This window comes from Euleptes europaea, chromosome 16 (genome assembly GCF_029931775.1).
Source record: "Euleptes europaea isolate rEulEur1 chromosome 16, rEulEur1.hap1, whole genome shotgun sequence".
NCBI lineage: Eukaryota > Metazoa > Chordata > Lepidosauria > Squamata > Sphaerodactylidae > Euleptes > Euleptes europaea.
Genome location: NC_079327.1, coordinates 41,110,309 through 41,129,850, shown reverse-complemented (window position 1 = coordinate 41,129,850; position 19,542 = coordinate 41,110,309). Strand labels below are relative to the sequence as shown.

The window sequence follows — 19,542 nt, the reverse complement described above, 5'->3', positions numbered from 1 at the left end:
ACAGGTTTGAGAAGACGCGGAGATGACGCGGTTTTTCTGCTAAAAAACAAAAGGCGAAACCGTGCCAAACCTCCGTGAAAAAATGACCATTGTTTCTTTATGTGGGTGAACTCTCACTGGCAGTCTGAAGTAGGACAGTTAAGAAATATGTTATCAGGATAAACTGGCAAAAATGGATTTTACTACTTTAATTAGTGAGTTATAGAAACTAGTTTTAATACTTTTATATTTTACTGTTAATAGATAACTGTTTAGACACTTCTTTGGAAGTCGGGTGATGAGTCACTTTTTTAAGGTGGGTGGAGGGTCGAAGGGGTATCTTTTTGAACTTTATAATTTTGTAACCACGAATGTACTAATAAGTATATACAGATACTCTTTTGTATTTTCTTTTTTTAATTTTCTTTATATTATTATTATTGTATTTGTTTGTTTTGTTTTATGTTATAAAAATTAATTAAAAAAAAAGAAATATGTTATCACTTCAAGAAGACCTGGGCTCTGGATGAACAATTCCCTGAACCAGAGTTACCTTGTTGCCTGGAAATCTGTGAGTGGGTTTCAGGCTTGCCACTGTAACATTAAAACATGTGACATTTCAATAAAAGAAAGGAAATGGAAGAATGTAGTGGCTCAAAACTAAACCCATTTTTGCAAGACACATTCAGTTTATTATTCCATATTTTTCATTTAAGTTTAGCCATTGAAGAAGAACATTAAGTGCTTGAAACCAATTAGAATAGCTCGTTGTTTGTTTCTACAGTAAATTGCTCTGCCTTTTAACTGAGGATGATGCATCCTTTCCATTTAAAGCAATCAATTTTGGCAAATTGCATCAAATCATCATGTGCCTGCAAAAAGCATTGATCTTTAACTTCATGAGTTTGTAGTTTAAATCTTAGTCCTTGGACAGAGTGATGAAAGAGAACAGATGATGAGAATGATGTTCCTTGGTAAAGAGACTTTCATCCATATTGCGAAAATGGATTTCCTGTCATTCTTGGTTATGAAAAGAAAGGTACTGAAGAAGACCTTGACTGCAATTTTTAATAGTGTGTTGCCTAGAAATGTGTGTGTGCACACGTACAGGGCCTTTGATAAAAGAAACATTTTTTTTAATGACTGTGGATGTCCCTGAATGGGCAATTTACCTTCAGGAGCTACTGTTACCCTAAGTAGGCAGTGTCCACTAAGTTGGGGAAATTAGCTGGAGATAGAGAGGGGTGTAACTGGGATCCATAACCTATGTATATCAGGATCGGCCTTTTAAATTCTGCTTTTAAAACTTCGGTTCAGGCATTGGCCTAGCAAAATCTTAGAAGGCCTCTCTTTGGGAACCTAACGATTTTGCAATTTCAGCGAGAGAGATAAGGGAAGATGGGCGTCTGACACAGGTGTGGGTGAGATCATGAGGCCTACCAGCTTCAAGGCCAGAACCCCGAGGGAGTTTCGCCCCCACATTCCATCTCTTTAACACAAAGAACCCTGGGTGGGGGAAGGTGGTCTGCATCATTGTGCCTATGTTTAACTGCAGTGTATATGGTCACATGCCAAGCAATATACCTGATTGCCCAGGTCACCTGGCTAGCAACACATTTGATTGTTCAGCTAGGATCATGCTAATTTCAGGCACTTTGGCATAAAGGGAGATTATTCATTCTAGTCTGTACCCGTCTTTTGTCTTGATCCTATCTTTGACATCTTGAACCATGTTGGGTCTTGCATGGCCGGAACACCTTCTCTTGGCCTTTGGACTTTAAAAGTCTGTTTGGACTCTGTGTCTCTCATTCTGATCAGGTAATAACTGAATTTGTATAAGTATCTTATGTTAGCAGTTTTGCTTTTATTTTTTCTCCTTGCTGTTCACTGCTCCTGTGTTTGCGTATTCCTGGACATTTCTTTTAATAAACCTTATCAATTATATCCTGTGGTGTTCTTTGGGTTTTGGGGGCTTCAATCTGAATCTAGTACTCTGGGTCTTCATTGGCTGCAGCTACCAGAGTAATTGTTTTTGGGAGCTCACTTTGCAAGTTTCTCACTTTGCAGGGATGACTTCTTGATTAATACCTGGAAGGGCGGGAGAATCTGTTGGTCTCTGGTTGGCAGGTAAAAAAAGGGGACTGGTGGTGGCTAGGTATCTTGGGGTCATGAGGATTCACTCCCCAGCATTTTGTGTTTTGATCTTGCCTAGCCAAACATTCCCTTGAAGGAACTTTTGACAACATCCTCTGGAAATAAATTCCACATTCTAATAAACTGTTGAGTAAATAAGTATTTCATACAAATGAACTGGAGCGAGTGCAGTTTTAAATTTTCAACAAACGGGGATAGAAGGAAAAAGTACTTGCTGTCTAGCTGAAATTTGGGTGGGAAAGCTTGATAGGGAATAAACTGAACAAGTTCCTCTCTGGGAATCTGATGTTGTCTGTTTATATGATTGCATTTGCCTTATCTAAGCTCTACTTTATATATTTGTAAATAAGAGTAAATGTTGCATCAGAAATATCCAATGTGTGCTCTCTTCCAAAAGTTATTTACAAAAGCTTGTAGCGTTGCCTCTGGAACTTCTCTTCAGTTGGAAGTGATAAGTGTGTAACATTGAGGTCAGGGTGGAATATATTTGTTTGTTTAGTTGGAGGGAAACTGAGCTGGTGACTAAGGAGAAGGATGAAATGATAGCACTTCTGTAAGAAATGAAAGCACTGCAATAGCAGTTCACAAAAGAAATTAATAGCTATTGTTAATAAGAGGTTCTGCATGAGGGGGTGGATCCCTGTTTTTTTTTAGGTACTAGAGGTTAAGGCTGATCCATGCCCAGGTGCAGGATACCTGGTTGGGTAGAAACAAGATGGGTGATCATCGAAGATGAGCACTTAATATGCTCTAATTTTTTCAGTCTGTAGCTCAGAATGAAGACACTTTGTCTATCCAGGTCCTGTCAATGGTGATGAAAATGAAAGCAAAAGGCCTAGGAATTGGAAAGATAGTAGTGGGGAAAGAATCTGTTAAGACTGAAGCAGGAACAAGTGTTTGCACTGAATGAGTACCTGAATGACCTGCCCCCTGCATGCACAGCAGTGTGTGGGAAACGTCTTACAGACTTCTTTACCCCATGATGGTCTTAGTGGGTGAGATCAGACTCTGGTAGTAGGCACATCTGGGAAGCAGGCCCTGAGCAGTATGAATCTAGAAGCCTAAGAGTAACTGGGCAAATCTGGTAGGCAAACAGACTATCTGCTTCAGTATGAGATGAGGCCCAGTCTAAGCAGCTTGAACAATTTATTTATTTACTTTATTTATACCCTGACTTTCACCTCAGTGGGGATACAAAAGGGTTTGCATCATTCCCCTTTCCTCAATGTTATGCATCCATGTTGGATAGAAAGGAAGTTTAATGGCAATAAAGGAATGGTGGGCAGAATGAGAATTTGTGGATCAACTGTGAAGAATGCACCCTTGGATAAAGGCTTGCAGTGAAACTTCAGTTAGGACCTATGCATGAGGTGGCAAGGACCTGAAATCAGTGCAGGAGCAGCAAGTAGAGCGAGAAGGAGGGACTTTCTGCATAAGAATGCAAGGACAAGTGGGAAACCTTGGCAAAGGGCTACTACATTGAGAAACAATTTTCATATGTTCTTGTAGGCTATCCGGGCTGTGTGACCGTGGTCTTGGTGTTTTCTTTCCTGACGTTTCGCCCGCAGCTGTGGCAGGCATCTTCAGAGGAGTAACAGTGAAGGACAGTGTATCTCAGTGTCAAGTGTGTAGGAAGAGTAATATATAGTCAGAAGGGGATTGGGTTTGAGCTGAGTCAATGTCCTGCAAAAAGTATCAAAGGTAATGTGGTAATCATTGTCCTGTAAGTATCAAGATAATGTGCTAATGAGGGTGTGGTATGTTAATGTGCAACCATTGTATCCTGAAGTGATCTGTTAACATGTGGAATCCAAAGCTAATCCGCATGGCTATTGTGGACTGTAGTCTTTGTTAGTCTGGAGGTTTTCAGGACAGGAAGCCAAGCCTTATTCATACTTAAACTCTCTTCTTTTCTCTGCTTAAAGTTGTGCTGTTAAACTCTGTTAAAGTTGTGCTGATGTTTATCAACCCAACCCCCTTCTGACTATATATTACTCTTCCTACACACTTGACACTGAGAGACCCTGTCCTTCAGTGTTACTCCTCTGAAGATGCCTGCCACAGCTGCGGGCGAAATGTCAGGAAAGAAAATACCAAGACCACAGTCACACAGCCCGGATAGCCTACAAGAACCGATGAACTCTGACCGTGAAAGCCTTGGACAATAATTTTCATATGGTTTTTTGTTTGGTCTTCAAAGCAACAGGAATTGCATGAAATTCTGTACAGATTCGTAATGAGAAGTATTGCTCATCATGAACTCATATATGCGCTCTTGTATTTGCAGGTATTGGTTTGGAAGGGAGTGTTTTGCTGCTGCCCTGCAAACATACTGCCCCATCCCAAAACAACTAAACCTCAGAGTGCTAGGACTGAACATACTCAGAAGTTGAGAGTGAATAACAATATGTTATTCATTGTGCTCGGTAATAAGTAGATGCATATCAGCCAAAGTATTATAACTTTTTATTCATCTGTAAGTGTGATAAACGGCTTCAAGTTTTGCCTTCCATGTATCACAGCCAATCCCTGATTCCTTGCTGTGTATGAAAATCTCTAGAGTTTCCAGCCAATGTGACGCTGTGGATTTCTCAGAGAGAGGTAAAGTGGGTGGAAAAGCAGTCCATAATGGGAAAAAAAATACATCAGATAGGGCTCAGACATTGATAGAGCCATGTGGTTAGTTCTCAAGTGCCTATAGAGAGGCAGGATTAGGTTAGGTATCCTGTGACAGGCAGGTTAGTTTACCTCACAGAAATAGCATAATAGTGTCTTGTGAGGCAGCTGAGGGAAATATCCTGATGGACAGGCTAACACTATTTCAAGAGTCTGAGATTCCTAGATTTAGTGATCCATTCCAAGTAAAAGCCATGTCTCCCTGTCTCTCTCTCTGCCAGCCTGCCATTGAGTGTGGGATGCAATAACCCCTCTAGAGCAGATCTTCAGCTCTCCTTACCTGTAAATAGTTACTTCATGGGTACAACCCTGTACTTGCCCACCTAGCCACTCTTTATAAGAAAATAAAATAAACGCATCCTTGTGTTTTTGAAAGAAGGTGTCAGTGTGAATCACTCCAGGAATGGGAAGGGGAGAAATTCTCAGTTACTTGTTCTACCTGCCTGCCCGCCCCCCACCCCGTGCCATCTAGTTGCAGCATGTTATCCAGCAAGACCTTGTTGGCCGCTTGCCATCACGCCATAGCCCAAACTAGGGTTGCCAACCTCCAGGTGGGGGCCCGGAGGTTTTCCAGGATTACATCTGATCTCCAGACAGCAGAGATCAGTTTCCCTGAAGAAAATGGCTGCTTTGGAAGGTCGACTCTATGGCATAATGCCCCACTGAGATCCCTCCCCTCCCCAAACCCTGCCCTTCATAGACTCCACCTCCAAAATCTCCAGATATTTCCCAAGTGGGAGCTGGCAACCCTAACCCAAACTGCTTGGTCACTGCTAGGGTTCCCACATCTCCCCAGGCCATTGGCAGGGGATTGGGGGGGGGGGTAGGGTTGCCAGATCAAGGTTGGGAAACTTCTGGAGATCTGGGGAGGGACCCTGGGAAAGACAGGGACCTCAGTGGGGTACAATGTCATAGAGTCCACTCTCTAAAACATCAATTTTCTCCATGGGAACTCATTTCTATAGTCTAAAGATGAGCTACCTGGAGGCTGGCATCCCTAGTCACTGCTACTGGAGATATGATGGATGGAACCTGAAACAGTATCCTGCCATCACAGTTAGATTAAATAATGTAAAAATTTCAAATAATATTTTAGAAAAAAAAAAGGAATTTATAATTATGATGGCATGCAATTTTAAGAGTACTGAATTGCATTTTCGGTTCCTTGCTTGCTTTGGTGGTGCTAGTTTAACTGTTCCATAGCTGTATTTCAAGAGCATAACTTTTGTTAATGTGGAAGTCTCATTTATGCCTATTTATGGGCAGATGCATTTGAAAGGAGCAGAGCAACCTGTACTTCGGGAGATGAAAGCTTTATTCAAAACTCAACAGATTTCAAAAGGAAAACTAATTCTCAGAATGGCCTGAGGGATATTTGTTGGGCAGGTATGTAGACTAATTAGCTGTTCTGTAGTATGATTTAAGCTGATTTATATGAGATCATGCAAACATAATGCTCCCAGTACTTGTAAACATAGTTAAGGGCGTGGGGCCTTGGGATTGTGTGCTTTATTCTGTATGAAAGTCCCCTGCGAGCCTTAGGTATGATTAAGTCTTCTAGAGTTGTCAACTCTGGGTTGGAAAATTCTTGGTGATTTGGGGGTGGATCACGGGGAGGGTGGGGTATGATGTAGGGTGGGACCTCATCAGAGTATAGTACCATAGAGTTCACCTTCCCAAGAAGCCATTTTCTCCAGGGCAGCTGATCTCTGTCATGTGGAGGTCAATTTAATTTTGAGAGAACTCCAGGCCCTGCCTGGAGGTTGGTAACCCTAAGTCTCATGCTAGTGCCAACTTCAGCCACAAGTGATGCTAAGATTTTGAAACCAGGCTTGAAGGTTTTGTGTTAAATCCCTTTGTTTAATATGCCCTGGTTAACATTCACTTTGTTTTAGTTTGTTGATGTAGTTTTAACCATAGTTTATTAATACTTAAAGCTAGTGGCAGGGCTTTCTGTGGAAGAGAAGGCTTAGGGGGAAAGACCATTTCCACAGCCTGTTTCTAATCCTTTAAGAGAGTGGAGGCATTTTCACCCCCACAATTAGCATGGATATTATAGTTACATTAATTATAATTTTATATTGTGCAGCTTGTATTAGTTTTAAAAAGGAGTGGGTGCATTTCCCCCCACAATTAGCATGAATATTATAATTACATTAATTATAATTTTATATTGTGCAGCTTGTATTAGTTTTAAAAAGGACAATGGAGCAATAGAGGAATGAATGCTAGTGACATAGCAAAGGTCCAGTTACCTGCCAACTTGCTGTGTGGGCTTTTCTAGTGTTTATAGAATCCATTCCCTGATTCTTGTTAGTAGTCCAAAGTAATCTGAATAATTATAAGTTAGTCATTCCCAAGCTATATACAGGACTAAGAAGACAGCGGGTATTCTGGGAAGAAGAATTTGGGAGTAGCTGCTTGACTGTACGCATACGTGGGTCTGGCTAGAATCTGAAATATTAAACTGTCTCTTCTCTGTGTTTGCCTCTATGAGGCCTTGGTGTTGCTTATTTTCTTGGCTTTCATTGCATGAGAATATGACATACCTCTGAGTAAGGGTAATGTCTGAGCACAGACAGTAGCACCCTCATACATAGTACTGTGGCTAAACTGGGTTGAAGAGTTGTATGAATGCCTTATTGGTTCTGGATTGAATATACAATTGATTATTTATATAATTTGTTTCAAATCACATAAATACATTAAGACTGTCACTTGTAATCCAACAGCATATTTGATTAATCAGAGCAACTTAATCAAATTTACACCAGAAAGGTAATGACAAGAGTATTTTTCGTAGGCCTAATAACAGACTGAGGAGCCCCATGGCGCAGCGTGGTAAGCTGCAGTACTGCAGTCCAAGCTCTGCTCACGACCTGAGTTCGATCCCGACGGAAGTTGATTTTAGGTAGCTGGCTCAAGGTTGACTCAGCCTTCCATCCTTCCTGGGTCAGTAAAATGAGGACCCAGCTTGCTGGGGGTAAGGGGGAGATGACTGGGGAAGGCACTGGCAAACCATCCCGCAGACAAAGTCTGCCTAGGAAATGTTGGGATGTGACGTCACCCCATGGTCAGGAATGACCCGGTGCTTGCACAGGGGACCTTTACTTTTAATAACAGACTTCTATTACTCATCTACAGCTCCAACCTCTTCCTTGTTGAACTTTTTTGTAAGCCGCATAAAAATAGTGATATTTTACTTTCTCATTAAGATCCTTTTCCTTTGGGATCTTTTTCTTTTCCCAGACTTCAGCTAGGTACAATCTAGCTGCAAACAATGTACATAATACAACCTGATGATATATTTTGGGTATACTAACAGCATAGTTAAGCAATACTGGAGTACAATTTAACTATACCATGAGACAATACAGATATATACCATGAGACAGTACTCATTTTCCAGAATGGCATGGTTCTGAGAGATCACCCCTCTATATCTCTTATCCACATCTCCTGATGATGGGGTAGAAGTCTTTAGCCGGTGCCTGCTGCTGCAGTTAAATGAATGAAAGTGAACCAATTGAAACTGAACCATGACAAAATGGAGATAATACTGGTTGGGAAGCTTGAGGTCTTGAAGGACATTGTGCTTCCCACTTATGATTGGAATCAGCTGACCCTTGCTGACTTGGTCAAGAGCCTAGGGGTTATGCTGGACCCAGAATTATCACTGAAGAGGCAAATTAATGCAGCTATAAACACCTATTCCAACTTTGTTTAACCTGGAAGATGGCATACCTTGACTCAGAGGATCTTGTCATGCCACGGTAACGTTGAGACTTGACTACTGTAATGCACTCTTTATAGGCCTCCCCTCAAAATCAACTCTGAAACTCCAGGTAGTACAGAATGCCACAGCTTGGTTATTATCAGGAGCTAGGTGGTGTTTAAGCTAGCCCCATGGTGCAGAGTGGTAAGCTGCAGTACTGCAATCCAAGCTTTGCTCACGACTCGAGTGCAATCCCAACAGAAATTGGTTTCAGGTAGCCAGCTCAAGGTTGACTCAGCCTTCCATCCTTCCAAGGTCGGTGAAATAAGTACTCAGTTTGCTGGGGGTAAAGGGAAGATGACTGGGGAAGGCACTGGCAAACCACCCCCTAAACAAAGTCTGCCTAGTAAACGTTGGGATATGACGTCACCCCATGGGTCAGGAACGACCCGGTGCTTGCACAGGGGACCTTTATCTTTTTGGTGGTGTTTGTATATTACACTCATTCTGCAGTCACTCCATTGGTTGTCCATTAGTTACTAGTTCAATTCAAGTTGCTGGACATCACATACAAAGCCCTTCATGTACTTGAATCCTTGTATCTGTGGGGCCACCTCTTCGCTTGTGCTCTGCCACGCCAACTTTGCTCATCTGAACATGGCTTTCTGCAGGTGCCGCCCAGCAAATGGGCAAGTTCAACAGCTGCCCATATGTGCGCATTGTCTGTGGTGGCCCCCACCTTAATGGAATTGCCTGCCTGAGGAAGTCAGGAAAGCTCCCACACTTCCGGCTTTATGCAAACTATGTAAAACAAAACTGTTCAGGAGGACATTTTATTAAAGGCATAGGGCTGAATTAAAAGAAAATTATTCAGGACAATGTTTCAATAAAGACAACGGGACTGTGGACTATTCTATTGATTTGCATTATCTGTTGCTATATGTTTTGTCTTGTTCTCACTGCATTATATTTCTATCTACATAATAACATTTGTTGCACTTTCAATATGCCATGTTTATATGTTAAATCATGTTCAGATTTCTGAAACCCTAGTCCTGTTACATTGTTTATGATATATCTCCTCATCGTATTGATTGTATTGACTTATACTGCGTAATTTGCCTTAAGTCTCAGTAAGAAAGGTGGACTATAAATAACATAAATTAATAATAAAAGTGACCGAACTCTTGAATGTGCTTCATAGTCATAACTGATGTTCCATTTATTATTCTCTCATACATGCTCCTTTATGTAGAACAAAATTTGAGTCCAGTAGCTCCTTAAGGACCAACAACATTTTCCAAGATATAAGCTTTTGTGAGTGAATTTTCACTTTGTCAGATATAGAAACAGATATCACTCATGAAAGTTTACAGTATATCCTGGAAAATTTTGTTTGTCTTTAAGGTGCTGTGTGTGTTAAGTGCCGTCAAGTAGCTTCTGACTCATGGCGACCCTATGAATGAAAGTCCTCCAAAATGTCCTATCATTGACAGCCTTGCTCAGATCTTGCAAATTGAAGTCTGTGGCTTCCTTTATCTCTTGTTGGGTCTTCCTCTTTTCCTGCTGCCCTCACCTTTTCCTAGCATGATTGTCTTTTCCAGTGACTCTTGTTGTCTCATGACATGACCAAAATACGATAGCCTCAGTTTAGTCATTTTAGCTTTTAGGGTCAGTTCAGGCTTGATTTGATCTATAACCCACTGATTTGTTTTTTTGGCAGTCCACGGAATCCGTCACACTCTCCTCCATTTCAAAGGAATCTATTTTCTTCCGATCAGCTTTCTTCACTGTCCAGCTTTCACACCCATACATAGTAATAGGGAATACGATGGCATGAATTAATCTAGTCTTGGTGGCTAGTGACACCACCTAGCTCCTGATAATAACCAAGCTGTGGCATTCTGTACTAGCTGGAGTTTCAGAGTTGATTTTGAGGGGAAACCTATAAAGAGTGCATTACAGTAGTCAAGTCTCAACATTTTAAGAAGAAATTTAAGAAATTTGCTTCCGTCAGGATTGAACTCAGGTTGTGAGCAGAGCTTGTACTGCAGTACTGCAGCTTTACCACTCTGCGCCACGGGGCGAAGGTCTCTAGCCACTCCCTAATTGCTGTGTTTACATGAACAAGCTGGAACTGAGTCTTGAGAAAACTGATGTAATGCTGGTTGGGAAGGTTGAGGTCCTGAGGGATATTGTGTATCCCACATTTGATGGGATTCAGCTGACCATTGCTTTGTTTAAGAGCTTAGGGATTATTCTGGACCCAGCACTATTCCTAGAGAAAAAAAGTTAATTCAGCAGCAGCAGCCAAAATAAAAGAAAAAAGAAAGAAAAAAGCTTTCTGCTGTCTTCTTTCACCTGGATGTAGCTGATCTGGTATAAGGTACCCAAAAGGTAAGGAATCAACATGAACCCATGGTACAAGTGATTTTGTGAATAATATATAGTAAATTTAATACAGACACAAAAATAGAAATATAAACAACTGGTATGTAGCCCTGTTCAAGCCTCTGTGTATCTATGCTAAACATGCCAAATAAACACAAAAACACAAAATTACAACAGTGCAACAATGTATCCAAACAATATCACATCTCAGACAAAACGCGTTTCGGCTGTGACGCCTTCTTCAGTGGTCCGAATAATACAATTCTGAATACACCTATGCCATTGTGAGAGTAGGGAAGGCTTCACTGCCGAAACACGTTTGATTTTTATGTTTATTTGGCATGTTTGCCATAGATACATAGAGGCTTGAACAGGGCTACATACAAGTTGTTTACATTTACATTTATTTTTTGTGTCTGTATTAAATTTACTTACTGTATTAAAATTATTATTCACAAAGTCACTTGTATCAATATTAGTCCATGGGTTCATGTTGATTCTTTACCTTTTGGGTACCTTATTCTAGTTTCATAGGGTTAAGGTTTTTCTTCCCCTTGTTTTGTTTCTTCCCCATTTCAAAGGAATGTATTTTCTTCCTATCAGCTTTCTTCACTGTCCAGCTTTCACACCCATACATAGTAATAGGGAATATGATGGCATGAATTAATCTAGTCTTGATGGCCAGTGACACATCCTTACACTTCAAAATCTTTTCTAGCTCCTTCATGGCTGCCCTTCCTAGTCTCAATCTCCTTCTGATTTCTTGGCTGCAGTCTCCCTTTTGGTTGATGGTGGAGCCAAGGAATACATAGTCTTGAACAATTTAAATTTCCTCATTGTCAACCTTAAAGTGCTACTTTAAAGTGCAACCTTAAGGTGCTACTGAACTCAAATTTTGTTCTTCTACTACTACAGACTAACATGGCTATCTACCTGATACTATATGTTGCTTCCAGAAAACCTGACAGTTGTAAGTACAGTAATGCCATTATTATTTTTTGATGAAACTATATCAGAAGTAATCACTCTCTTCCCTTTAACTAAATCACAATAATGGTCCACAATAATTGTCAGTAACAATTGAATTACAGTACTTTAAACACACACAGATTTTACAGGCAGTTATTCTACATTTTTACAGGCAGGCCAATAAGGTTGTACTGTTTACCAACATAAGCTCAATAACATGGCAAATTAAGTCCAATGTAGGTACAGCGCTGCACTTCAAAACAAAAAAATCCTAACTTCAATTCATTGTGCTGCCGCGGTAAAAAAAGCATGTTGAAGGTTATTAGGAATGGAATTGAAAATAATACAGCTGATATTATAATGACTCTATATAGATTTTTAATTCCTCTGCATAGATCTGTGGTGTGGCATTGTAGAATTCTGCATTCAGTTCTGGTTACCATGTCTCAAAAAAGATTGTAGAGGAGAAGAAGAGTAGGTTTTTTATATGCCGACTTTCTCTACCACTTAAGGGAGAATCAAACCGGCTTATAATCACCTTCCCCTCCCCACAACAGACACCCTGTGAGGTAGATGGGACTGAGAGAGTGTGACTAGCCCAAGGTCACCCAGCTGGCTTCATGTGGAGGAGTGGGGAAACAAATCCAGTTCACCAGATTAGTCTCCACCGCTCAAGTGGAAGAGTGAGGAATCAAACCCGGCTCTCCAGATCAGACTTCACCCCTCCAAACCACTGCTCTTAACCACTACACCAAAATTATTTTAAGGGGTTGGAACACCTCGGCTATGAGAAGTCTGGGACTACTGAGCTTATGAAAAAGACAACTAAGGAGGGAGCATAATAGAAGTTTATACAGTTATGCATGGGGTAGAGAAAGTATACTGACAACTTCCTCCTCTCCCATAACATTAGAACTCAGGGGCACCCAATGAAGTTGATTGACAATAGGTTCATCCTGGATAAATGAAATACACGTTTATGCAACTAATAATTAAATTGTAGAATTCTCTGCCAGTGGATGTAGTGATGGCCACAAGAATAGATGGCTTTAACGGGATTAGACAGATTCATGGAAGATAGTTCCATCATTGGCCACTAGCCATGGCGACTAATGGAAACTTTCATGTTCAGAAGCTGCAAATCTCTGAATGCCACTGCGAGAAGGCAACACTAAGAGACGGCCTTGGCCTTTTTGCCTTGTTTGTTAGTCCTCCAGGGCAATTGATTGGTCATTGTTTGGAGCAGATGCTGGAGCAGATGGACCTCACCTCTGGTCTGATCCAGCATACTGGTTTTTATGCTCTTGCCATAACATTTATACTTGTCTTGATTTGGCATATCAGATAGGCTTGTAAGGTCTTAACACAGGGAAGATTCTTTTACTGCCCCGTAGTCACAAATGATAGGGCTGCCAGCTCTGGAGGGACCTGGAGATCCCCCAGAATCACAGCTCATCGCCAGACTACAGGGCTCAGTTCCCGTGGAGAAAATGGATGTTTTGGAGGGTGGCCTCTATAGCATTGTACATCACTAAGCTCCCTGTCCTCACAGGGTCCATCCCCAGATCTCCAGAAGTATCCCAACCTGGATCTGGCAGCCCTGCCCTCGCTTGTGGCCAGGGGGGACGTGGCAACCCTAATGGTGCAGCTAGGATTCTTTATAAATAACATTATTTTCATAACATTATTTTATGAACAGATACTGTACATTTGTTTAAAACCATTGTAAAACATTCTGCATACTTCCTTTCGGTATGAAAAACAGCAATAATGTCTATTTATTGTGGTATTGTTCCAGGTAACAGGAATAAATTCAAATGGAGTAGTGTTTAATCTGATTTAGTGGAAAGAAGCTTCAAAGCTGTAAAATAATTCAGCCAGTTGCTACTAATCTGCTGTTGCAATCATTGCTTTCTTCTGTCACTCCTGATCGTAAGAAGAAAGGAGTAACGAATTGAAAGTAACACATGAAATATTGCTTTAACATTCCTGCTGGCTAGGTTTGTAAAAGGAAATAATAAATTCTTGGCTGGCACTGTGACTGCTAAAGTAGTCCTGTTAAGTGTATATTATTTATGGCCTCCTCCTAAACTTTTATTTGTTCTTTTCCTGTCCTTTTCATAATCATTTGCAAGTATTACGTTTCACATTTAATTATATATATACTGTAATATATTGTAAATAAATTCCAGAGTAGTCTCTGCCAACCATAAGAGCATTTAGAATATTTAAAACTGTTACAGTTTAATAGTTAAAGATGAAGTGTGCTTGTGAGAAAAAATCTGGATGGGCATAACCATTATTGTTGTTTGTGAATATTTTAAAGAAGATTAGTTTCAAATAAACTTGATGTATCTTACAATGTTTGTTATGCCAGTTTAAAGTGTGAATATTGTGTACAATGCAGCCATGTGAATTGGATTCATCTTCATAAAATCTTCATTGGACAGTACATGATACTTGAACAATCAGGTGTGCCGCTCTGAGCTCCTTGGAAGAAGAGTGGGCTAAAAATGTACTAGATAGATGCTTAGGTTAGCATTGTTATTTGTGTCAAAAAAAAAACTAATTCCAGTTTAGCCTCACAGATCAGAGAATGACAACAAACTGTGGTGTCTTTCAAACCTGGACACCCAGCTCTGTGTGCAAGTGGAAGGTGGTGTTGGAAAGTGACGTCCAGTCACAGCTGACTTATGGCAACCCCATAGGGTTTTCAAGGCAAGGGTTTGTCATTGCCTGTCTCTGTGCAATGAACCTGGACTTCCTTGATAGTCTCCTATCCAAGAAATAAGCCAAGGATTCCCAACGGGGTGACTGTGGGCACCTTTTTGGTACCCACCAAGTGGGCAGGGCCGGGTTGAGCTTTTGCCCAGCAAGGCTTCTGATTGACTATTGGTGATTTATTTGCTGCAACAGATTTTTTTAAAAGGTTGCTTTGGCAGCAGCTAACTCCACAGCACGAGGATCTACATTGCGTCACTGAAGTTAAGCTGTGGCAATCATTTTCTGGCTGGCTCTGCCTCCTGTGGCAGTCATTTTGTTGCTGGGCCCACCATGCCATGCCAGAATTCCATATGTGTCCACAGAATCAAAAGGGTTGGGGAACTTGAACTATCCAGTGGCGACCCTGCTTAACTTCCGAGACGTGATGACATTGGGCTAGCCCGGGCCATCCAGGTCAGGGAGCATATCAGTTTGATAACTGTCTGGATTTTTTTGGTCATATGTAAATCAGAATTTGCCTGAATGGAGCCAATGATGACAAAACATGGGCGCTTGTTATACAGATATATTAATTGCAGACTGCAGTTTGTTGAGTCAAAGAAATAATTGATTTCTGAGCTTCACATCTTGAGGGAGAGATGGAAAGACCAAGGATTTCCAGCGGCAAACTATGGTTTGCCACAATATGTGAATGCAGGCATGCATGCACAGACTTACCAGACTGACAAATATATGAATTGTTTCCCAAATAATGTGAGTACTCTTTTTCTACAGTACTTGTGATTGTACTTTTAATAGGTGCTCCCACCATAAAAATGTAGAGTAATGTATGTTGTTGCCTTGATTATGGTAGCTAGGCCTTCCTTATAGAAGGGACTGCTTTCCTGGAGAAGGCAGGGAAGCAAGGATTTTAACACTACCATTTCTACCAGGGTAGAACATCCTTTTGTCCTTTAACCACCTTAGAAGCATCCGGTTCAGGCAGACTCATTGCAAATCAACAAAAGGAAAATGCTTCTGATTACCCACATGGGGATGGGATAGATATGAAGGGGATGATCAAGTGGGATAGCCACTTAAGGATGCCCAAGGGCACATGCCAGGCAAGTCAAAAGAGAGAGACAGTATGGAGGTGTTTCTGTGCTAATGCTAGAAGTCTCCAAGCGAAAATGCGGCAGTTAGAGCTCTTGGTTTTAAGGGAAAACATAGATATAATGAGCATTACAGAATTACAGCGATTGCTGAGAAACTAAATGAATTCTTCTCGTCTGTCTTCACTGTTGAAGATATAGGGCAGATACCTTTTCCTGAACAGATGTTTTGGGGAGGGAAGAATGGGGAACTGGGGCAAATAGTGGTAACAAGACTTCCTGAATGTCTAGACAAACTGCAAACTAACAAGTCACTGGGACCAGATGGTATTTATCCTGGAGGTCTTGAAGAACTCAAATGGGAAAATGCTGAACTTCTAACGATGATATGTAACATGTCCCTTAGATCAGCCTCTGCACCAGAGGTCTGGCCAGTGTAACACCCATTTATGAAAAGGGTTCCAGGGGAGACCCAGGAAATTACAGGCCAGTTAGCTTAACGTCTGTTCCAGGCAAAGCATTATTAAAGACAGAATTGTCAAGCATATAGAAGGGCAAGCCCTGCTGAGCAAAAACCAACATGGTTTCTGCAAAGGTAGGTCCTGTCTCACTAACCTTTTAGAGCTTTTTGAACATGTCAATAAGCATGTGGACAGGAATGAGCCTGTGGACATTGTGTATTTGGATTTCCAAAAGGCTTTTGACAAAGTCCCCCACCAAAGACTGCTAAGCAAATTTCATAGTCTTGGGATAAGAGAACAAGTCCTCTTATGGACTGAGAACTGGCTGGAAAAATAGGAAGCAGAGAGTAGGAATCAATGGAATCACAGTGGGGGATGTGAGCAATGGGGTCCCTCAGGGATCTGTGTTGGGTCTGGTGCTTTTCAACCTGTTCATCAATGACCTGAGCTGGGGATGAACAGTGAGGTGGCCAAGTTTGCAGATGACACCAAATTATTTAAGGTGGTTAACAAAAACAAACTGTGAAGATCTCCAAAAGGATCTCTCCAAACTGGAGGAATGGGCATTAAAATGGCAAATGAGATTCAGTGTGAGCAAGTGTAAAGTGATGCATATTGGGGCAAAACATCCCAACTTCACATATACACTGATGGGATATGTGCTGGCAGTAACTGACCAAGAAAGGGATCTTGGGGTGGTAGTGGATAGCTTGATGAAGATGTCAATCCAGTGTGCTGCTTCTGCGAAAAAGACAAATTCCATGCTGGCCATAATTAGACAAGGAATAGAGAATAAAACTGCTGCGATCATACTGTCCTTGTACAAATCTGTGGTGAGACCACACTTGGAATATTGCACACAGTTCTGGTCACCACACCTTAAAAATTATATTGCAGAGCTTGAGAAGTTGCAGAAAAGAGCAACCAAAATGATCAGGGGGCTAGAGCACTGCCCTATGAGGAGTGGTTGAAATACTTAGGGCTGTTTAGGTTAGAAAGAAGGCAGTTAAGGGGAGATATGATAGAGGTATGGAGAGAGTGGACAGGGAGAAGCTTTTCTCCCTCTGTCATAATACCAGAACATGGGATCATCTGCTGAAGCTGGAGGATGAGATATTCAAAACAGATAAAAGGAAGTATTTCTTCACACAATGCATAGTTAAATTGTGGAACCCCCTGCCCCAGGATGTGGTGATGGCTGTCAACTTGAAAGGCTTTAAGAGGGGAGTGGACATGTTCATGGAGAATAGGGCTATCCATTAGTCAAAATGAATAGTAGTCATGATGCATACTTATTCTCTCCAGCATCAGAGGCACATGCCCATTATATTAGGTGCTGTGGAACACAGGCAGGATAATGCTGCTGCATTCATTTTGCTTGAGGGCTTCCTAGAGGCACCTGGTTGGCCACTGTGTGAACCGACTACTGGACTTGATGGGCCTTTGTCTGATCCAGCATGGATTTTCTTATGTTCTTAAAACTGATTATAGCTGTTACTTGAAGATATCACTAATACTTACGGTTTCTTTCTTTCTTTTACAGAATAATGGATCTTTGGTCTGGTGTCAGAATCACAAACAATGTTCTAAGGTATGGAATTTATTTTGTTTAAAGGAAGATTTGTATCAGTTAAATTGGAGATTTTTTGTTCAGTATGTATTTATCAGTGTATTAATCTGTTGTCTTCAGTTGCACAAAATATATTATCGCTTGCTGTATATTACTACAACTTTTTGAAAGTCATTAAAGGTTTATTATAAGGTTAAGTAGATTGGGTAAATCCAAATTAAGCACTTTAAAATTCTATTGGCTTCAGTGGGAGAGTTTACTACATAGTTAACTCTTGCCAATAAAAATCAGTGGCCTTCAAAATGTTCAGCCAAGGCTGGATCATGTCCGTTAATTTTACAATTTATTTATTTGTTTATTTAGGAAAAAAGGTATGGCATCTCTCCAGAGAGCCTGCTTGAGGTGGTGTACAAAATAAAAATATAAAAAAATACTAAAAAAAAAAGTTAACTAAAATCCAGCACTAAAAACCCTGCCAGAGCTGAATATGAACTTGAAGGATTTCTAATGGTATTTACTGGTTTTCACTTGGAAAGAAAATGGCTGATCTTGTTAAAACAGTTTAAGGCATGTACTTTGATAATCAATATTTTATTCCTTATGGTAATTTAATATCCTTAACATTTGATTTCTTTTCAGAATTCTATTAGTCTTTCTGTTGCTTTTGTGTGTGTGTGTTGACTCTTCGACCGTCCAAAGATTAGTGCATAAATGAGCTAACATCCATTTGATTCCACCGGGCAGCATCCTGCTAAGTTGCCTATAGGGTAACAACAATGATGTCTCAGCTTTAGAGGGTCAGAGTGGAATTACAGGGCTTAGTTGCTGACTGCTCTTTTCATTCATTTACAAAGCATTTATTCCCTGTATATTGTCGAAGGCTTTCACGGTCAGAGTTCATTGGTTCTTGTAGGTTATCCAGGCTGTGTGACCGTGGTCTTGGTATTTTCTTTCCTTTTCCTGATGTTTCGCCAGCAGCTGTGGCAGGCATCTTCAGAGGAGTAACACTGAAGGACAGTGTCTCTCGGTGTCAAGTGTGTAGGAAGAGTAAACCCCTTTCTGACTATATATTACTCTTCCTACACACTTGACATGGAGAGACACTGTCCTTCAGTGTTACTCCTCTGAAGATGCCTGCCATAGCTGCTGGCGAAACGTCAGGAAAAGGAAAGAAAATACCAAGACCACGGTCACACAGCCCGGATAACCTACAAGAACCATTTATTCCCTGCTTTAGAATTTCACCTGAAGAAAGTGGAGCTTGTGTAGTGGGCAATGGTGGGAAGATGTCTATTCAGTCCAAACCGCCATGATTAGTAATTCAAGAATATTCATTGTAACATGTCATAATCTAATTTTAGTAGATGGTTTTCTGAACAATCTATCATAAATGGGGCCACATCAACTCTGTAGTGGTGTGAGTGATACTTGGTAGAAAAAGTGTATTGTTCAAGGAATGGAGGCATTTCATGTTAAGCAATTCATACAATACTTTTAATATTCTGAGCTGATGCTTTAATTCATTAACTCAGACTTGAAGACAGTTGTTGGTTTATATTGTAGTGGTATAAAGCTAATGGAAAGAGTGGCTTTTAAATAAATAATAGTACTCTTATGAAAAAAGTTTGCACATTATCTCCCTCTTTTTTAAAATCTCAGGAATAATTTGCTCTAGATTGAACTGGATCAATCTGTCTAAACTGCTGTATTTCATACAGAATTTATAGTTAGGTAACGTTAAAGAAATAATTTCCAACTAAGATGTCATCTCCTTAAATTAAATGAAGGTACAGTGTTGTAAACTAAGCAATA

At 40.6% G+C, this 19,542-nt stretch overlaps 1 protein-coding gene across 1 annotated transcript in view; it reads left to right on the top strand.

The window, feature by feature from the left end:
• Nucleotides 1–19,542, top strand: part of ANOS1 (anosmin 1) — a 121,341-nt gene that overhangs the window by 12,543 nt on the left and 89,256 nt on the right. Inside the window, exon 2 of the mRNA XM_056861788.1 lies at nucleotides 17,704–17,751. Coding sequence (XP_056717766.1) covers nucleotides 17,704–17,751 — 48 coding nt within the window. The remainder of the gene's footprint in view (nucleotides 1–17,703; nucleotides 17,752–19,542) is intronic.